We start from the raw sequence: 7,500 nt of genomic DNA, 5'->3' as shown, positions 1-7,500 counted from the left end.
ACACACACACAAACACTGCAGGTACACACACACACACACACACACAAACACTGCAGGTACACACACACACACACACACACAAACACTGCAGGTACACACACACACACACACACAAACACTGCAGGTACACACACACAAACCCTGCAGGTACACACACACACAAACACTGCAGGTACACACACACACTCTCACACACAAACACTGCAGGTACACACACACAAACACTGCAGGTACACACACACACACACACACACACACACTGCAGGTACACACACACAAACACTGCAGGTACACACACACACACACACAAACACTGCAGGTACACACACACACACACACACACAAACACTGCAGGTACACACACACAAACACTGCAGGTACACACACACACAAACACTGCAGGTACACACACACACTCTCACACACAAACACTGCAGGTACACACACACACACACACACACAAACAAACACTGCAATTACACACACACACACACACACACACAAACACTGCAGGTACACACACACACACACACACAAACACTGCAGGTACACACACACAAACAAACAAACAATGCAATTGCAAACACTGCAGTTACACACACACACACACACACACACACACACAAACACTGCAGGTACACACACACACACACAAACACTGCAGTTACACACACACACACACACACACACACACACACAAACACTGCAGTTACACACACACACACACACACACACAAACACTGCAGTTACACACACACACACACACACACACACACAAACACTGCAGGTACACATACACACACACACACACACACACACACACAAACACTGCAGGTACACACACACACAAACACTGCAGGTACACACACACACAAACACTGCAGGTACACACACACACACAAACACTGCAGGTACACACACACACAAACACTGCAGGTACACACACACACACACACACAAACACTGCAATTACACACACACACACAAACACTGCAGGTACACACACACACACACACACACAAACACTGCAGGTACACACACACACACACACACACACAAACACTGCAGGTACACACACACACAAACAAACAAACAATGCAATTGCAAACACTGCAGTTACACACACACACACACAAACACTGCAGTTACACACACACACACACACACACAAACACTGCAGGTACACACACACACACACACAAACAAACACTGCAATTACACACACACACACACAAACACTGCAGGTACACACACACACACACACAAACACTGCAGGTACACACACACAAACAAACAAACAATGCAATTGCAAACACTGCAGTTACACACACACACACACACACACACACACACACACACACACACAAACACTGCAGGTACACACACACACAAACAAACAAACAATGCAATTGCAAACACTGCAGTTACACACACACACACACACACACACAAACACTGCAGTTACACACACACACACACACACAAACACTGCAGGTACACACACACACACAAACAAACACTGCAATTACACACACACACACACAAACACTGCAGGTACACACACACACACACACAAACACTGCAGGTACACACACACACACACACAAACACTGCAGGTACACACACACACAAACAAACAAACAATGCAATTGCAAACACTGCAGTTACACACACACACACACACACACACACACACAAACACTGCAGGTACACACACACACAAACAAACAAACAATGCAATTGCAAACACTGCAGTTACACACACACACACACACACACACAAACACTGCAGTTACACGCACACACACACACACAAACACTGCAGGTACACACACACACACAAACAAACACTGCAATTACACACACACACACACAAACACTGCAGGTACACACACACACACACACAAACACTGCAGGTACACACACACACACACACAAACACTGCAGGTACACACACACACAAACAAACAAACAATGCAATTGCAAACACTGCAGTTACACACACACACACACACACACACACACACACACACACACACACACACACAAACACTGCAGTTACACACACACACACACACACACACATCGGCTACATCACGCCAGCCGGTCGGGGAGTCCAGTCCCCACTCGCCCCGTGGACAGCGGCCATTCCCCATGTCCGTGTGGGGAAGGGATGCCCTGGGAAAGTTACGAAACCAGGGAGGAGGAGGGATGCCCGTTGCAAAGTCCTCGACACTGCCGTCCACCCAGGGGAGCTTCTCCGTCCCCCGGCGGATGGCAGCAGCGCTCCACTGGGTGAATGACAGTGTCGAGGACTCTGCGACGGGCATCCCTCCTCCTCCCTGGGTTTCGGCACCAATGACAGGGGGTCAAACACACAGACATAACCACACACAGGGCCACCTTTATCCCTCTTCCACCCCGACCCCGCCCTCCTCTGCTCTACAATGTTGTATTGTGTGTGTGTGTGTGTTTTCAGGGTGTATCTTCAGCTGTGTGTGAATGATCTGATCATAATCAGTCCATCTGCGTCCATGAGCGCCCGTTTGACAGTCGTGAGTTCAGAGTCCACAGAGAGACGAGACAATCAGGATGACAGCGGTGAGACGTTCAACAGGAGAGAAACTGCTAAGAGACTCCGAGAGGATGATGCTGATGATGATGTCAGTGTTGCTCCAACAGCTAAACGACCTCTGACCCCATGTGTGAGTGTGGTGTTCAGGCTCGAGTCGAAACAGGGCGTGACGTTCAGGAACTGTTCCATGTCCGGTGACGCACACACTCTGCAGCTGGCGTTTGTGGTCAGAGCAACGTGTCTGGGAGATGTTCAGAGCTGGAGCAGCGACCCGAAGAACTGCCGGATACGGGTGAGAGAGAGAGACGGAGCGAGAACGACGGTATGAATCACACGTTCACAGCTTTACACCATTCAACAAATCATATTGCTTCAAAATACATCTGAGGTTTTGTCCAAACTAACTGTATTTGATTTCTGTGACATCACACATGTAGCTCTGCCCACAATGAAATCTCACTGGTGCACTTAACTGTACAGTTAGCATCAAATATGCTCTCATTGAGGTCTGGGTATCTCAGCGAGTATTGACGCTGACTGTCACACCTGGAGTCGTGAGTTTGAATCAGGGCGTGCTGAGTGACTCCAGTCAGGTCTCCTAAGCAACCAAATTGGCCCTGTTGCTAGGGAGGGTAGAGTCACATGGGGTAACCTCCTCGTGGTGGTGATTAGTGGTTCTCTCAATGGGGCGTGTGGTGAGTTGTGTGTGGATCGTGGAGAGTAGCATGAGTCTCCACATGCTGTGAGTCTCCGCGGTGTCATGCACAACGAGTCACGTGATCAGATGCGCGGATTGACGTCTCAGAAGCGGAGACGACTGAGACTTGTCCTCCGCCACCCTTGTTGAGCACGTTACCGTGGAGACGTGTGTGGAGGCTTCACGCTATTCTCCGCGGCATCCACGCACAACTCACCACACGCCCCACCGAGAGCGAGAACCACATTATAGTGACCACGAGGTGGTTACCCCATGTGACACTACCCTCCCTAGCAACCGGGACAATTTGGTTGCTAAGGAGACCCAGCTGGAGTCACTCACCACACGCCCCACCGAGAGCGAGAACCACATTATAGTGACCACGAGGAGGTTACCCCATGTGACTCTACCCTCCCTAGCAACCGGGACAATTTGGTTACCCCATGTGACTCTACCCTCCCTAGCAACCGGGACAATTTGGTTACCCCATGTGACTCTACCCTCCCTAGCAACCGGGACAATTTGGTTACCCCATGTGACTCTACCCTCCCTAGCAACCGGGACAATTTGGTTACCCCATGTGACTCTACCCTCCCTAGCAACCGGGCCAATTTGGTTGCTAAGGAGACCCGGCTGGAGTCACTCAGCATGCCCTGGATTCAAACTCACGACTCCAGGTGTGATAGTCAGCGTCAGTACTCGCTGAGATACACAGACATGAAAGGGTTCCCACATTCATCAAAAATATCATGGAATTTATAAAATTGGTTTTCTAGGCCTCAAAGTCATGGGAATGTCTAAAGTGCACACATACAGTATTTTTGTATTTATCTTTCAGTTTTTCAGCGTTTTAAAATATTTCATATGCTAAATGTGACTCTTTCGTAGAGATTGTGTAGAGTAAAACTTGCTAGTCGCAAGCCATAGCAATGTCTTGTCAATAAATCGTTTATTTAGTCTGTTCTTTTCGACAAATTATTTCACAAATCACAAATTAATCTAAACGATTCATTAGCAAATTTTAATCTAAATTATTTTTAAAATGATGTACCAGTAATCACAAATCGCCTGAAAATGTCATGGAAATTCATTGGGAACACACCTTTTCTTTTATTCTCTTTACCCGTTAAACACTTCGGGCCTGCCTGGGGGTCCAAAGGGGGGCGCTAAATTGAGAATAATCTCATGTTTAAATTGTAAACTATGTATAAATATGTCAGGCATGTGAGGTGTCATCTGAAAGCTTAGAATCTGAACTTGTCAGAGATACCATCACTTCTGCATTTATGTTACTTAATCAGCGCCACCTAGAGGTAATGTGGTAGACATATTGATATAATATGAAAATAAAAGTAAAATGGACATGTCATATATCAAATGAAAGCTCTCATTCTCAGGGATATGACTCTATAGTTTACTTTGTTGCACTAATACCACAGTTCAAAAGAATCACAAAGTGAAATATGATTTCTGTAAGACATCAATAATGCAAAACAGATCATCAGAAATGAAAAAAAAAAAAATAAAACATTTCTAGGACTTGCTGCCATCTAGTGGAAGTGTAGTTTTAATGTGCCTGAGGCTAGTATCTTATTTGTAAGTGTGTGTGTGTGTGTGTGTGTGTGTGTGTGTGTGTGTGTGTGTGTGTTACAGATGGAGCTGCACTTTACAGAGAAGTGTGTTCGGTGGTTTCCTGTCCTTCATCCTGGAACTGTGTACAGATTAATCACTCTCAACACAGAGGTACTACACACACACACACACACACACACACACACACACACACACACACACACACACTACGTACAGCAGCCAATCAGATTGGAGCTTGTGTTCATTTTATGCCATTCTCTCTTTTTCTGTCAGGATGTGAGTGTGTTAAAAGCAGAGAGTGTTTCGGTGAGAGGCGGAGTTAAACTGCTCAGTAGCCCCGCCCTCCTGATGCAGCCACAGTGGCGCATACACACACTGACCGAACAACCGCCTGACACACAGGTACACACACACACACACACACACACACGTGTACAGAGACCGTACAAGTACACAAATGTTTTAATGGTTGTGTATTTGTTTTGTCTCCTCAGGCTGCAGATGTTCCTTCATTAATGACAGTATCTGAAGTTCTTCACTCCAGGTATCAATCACACTCAAATTAATTTCCTCAAAGTCAAAGTCAAGACAAACCCCACAAAAACATCTTGCTTTATTTAGATATCAATAGATATAATTTAGTGCCTTTATGAACCACTATAAGGCCGTTTTTAGTATTGACACACACACACATAATCTGTGTTTGTTGTGTTTTGACAGCTCCACTCTTGAGATCATCTCCTTTTATGGAGTCATCTCTCAGCGAATCACATTACAGCAGGAGAATGCAACCAAACCCAGCATCCCGTCAGTGACTGCTGCCAAAGGTTTGACCCCAAGAGGGACGAGGTTTTCCATTCAAAGTCTGCAGACTATTATTTTCCTTCTACGGATGTCCCCAATCAAGACAGCACTACATCCGGCCACTGCTAGATTCTTAATAAAGAGCACTAGCATGAGCACTAGCGTGAGCACTAGAGTGAGCACTAGCATGAGCGCTAGCATGAGCGCTAGCGTGAGCGCTAGAGTGAGCGCTAGAGTGAGCGCTAGAGTGAGCGCTAGAGTGAGCGCTAGCGTGAGCGCTATCGTGAGCGTGGACTGTCAGGACCCCTCTCAATCTGCCTATCCTGGTTTTGTTGGTTGATGAAGTTTACACCGAAGTAATTGCCCTCATTCTTCAACTATAATCTGTAGGGGCTGACAGCTGGGTCCTCTATGGATTTTAAAAGCGTATTGTTCTCTGTTGGTGGCTACTGTTGGGGCACATCTAACCTCTTCTGGAAGCCGGTGCCAGCTGTGGGTGGCATAATAGCTAAACGCTGTCCCACCTTGTTTTGAGTGAACCCTCTGTATGTCTAACTGACTTGATCCCAATGATCTGAGAGGTCTGTTTATATTCAACAGGCATATCTGAAATATATTTAGGTCTTAGGCTATTGAGTGATTTATAAATGAGTAATAGTACTTTATAATCGATCCTGAATGTGACTGGATGCCAGTGTAAAGACCTGAGGACTGGAGTCGTATGCTCAGATGTTTTTGGTTCTGGTGATAGTCCTGGCAGTGGCATTCTGAACGAGCTACAGGTGTCTAATGGTCTTTTTGGGAATGCTGGTGAGGAGTCCATTGCAGTAGTCCACCATACTGGTGATGAATGCATGACTGGATACAAAACATCTAATTCTGGCTATATTCTTGAGATGATAGTGGGCTGATCTAGTTATTGCTTTGATGTGACTACTGAAACTAAGGTCTGACTCCAAAGTGACACTAAGATGTCATGATTTTTTGTCTTTAGACCCCGAAGTTATGTGTTCACCTTGGGAATTTCACCTTAGTTGCCAAATACAATGGACTCTGTCTTGTCGTTGTTTAACTGAAGGAAGTTTCGGCACATCCAGCAGTTAATTTCATCAATGCGCTGGCACAGAGAGTCTGTGGGGCTGTAGTGATTTGGCGATAGGTCATCTGCATTGCTGTGATACACAATTGGGTTCTTTTTCATCATTTGGACTAGTGGGAGCATATACAAGTTGAACAGGAGCAGTGCAAGAACTGAGCCTAGTTTGACTCCATACGTCATGGATGTCCACTCAGATTCATAGTTGCCTATGTTCACATAGTAACCCCTCTCTTGTCTATAAGACCTGAACCAGCGAAGGACCGTCCCAGAGAGCCATACCCAGTTCTCCAATCTGTCCAGGAGAATCTTGTGGTCAAAAGCAGCACTGAGATCTCACCAGCACTGATATTACGCCTGAATCAGTGTTTAGCCAGATATCTTTAAGGATCTTTATGAGCTGCCGGAAACCACACTGGATATTGTCCAAGTAGCCATTCGAGACTAAGAACAAACTTTTCAATGCTTTTGCCTATGAAAGGAAGATTTGAAATGGGTCTGTTATCTATGGTTTGCCATACGTATCACTTAAGATAACCGATATAGAAAAAGCTACTGGCACAGCGGGTTCCCGCTTGTTCTGTAAACATTTGTGCGTGTTGCTGCTACTGTAGCGGGGACGCACATCACTGAGAGCTGTTATCAGTTGTACGTGTTCATCGAGAGTTCATCGTTGTGGCAGTGGCCGGAGAGCTCTCTCAGAGGGAGGGTGAGGTGGCTGTGGTGGTAGAGGTG

General features: G+C 46.2%; 1 protein-coding gene across 1 annotated transcript in view; it reads left to right on the top strand.

Moving 5' to 3' along the window:
* Nucleotides 1-7,500, top strand: part of ctc1 (CTS telomere maintenance complex component 1) — a 36,302-nt gene that overhangs the window by 17,246 nt on the left and 11,556 nt on the right. Inside the window, exons 12-16 of the mRNA XM_052091433.1 lie at nt 2,480-2,897; nt 4,926-5,015; nt 5,139-5,267; nt 5,360-5,409; nt 5,586-5,692. Coding sequence (XP_051947393.1) covers nt 2,480-2,897; nt 4,926-5,015; nt 5,139-5,267; nt 5,360-5,409; nt 5,586-5,692 — 794 coding nt within the window. The remainder of the gene's footprint in view (nt 1-2,479; nt 2,898-4,925; nt 5,016-5,138; nt 5,268-5,359; nt 5,410-5,585; nt 5,693-7,500) is intronic.

The sequence above is a fragment of the Xyrauchen texanus genome, chromosome 25 (genome assembly GCF_025860055.1).
Source record: "Xyrauchen texanus isolate HMW12.3.18 chromosome 25, RBS_HiC_50CHRs, whole genome shotgun sequence".
Classification (NCBI taxonomy): Eukaryota; Metazoa; Chordata; class Actinopteri; order Cypriniformes; family Catostomidae; genus Xyrauchen; species Xyrauchen texanus.
This window is presented reverse-complemented; position numbering and strand designations above follow the sequence as displayed.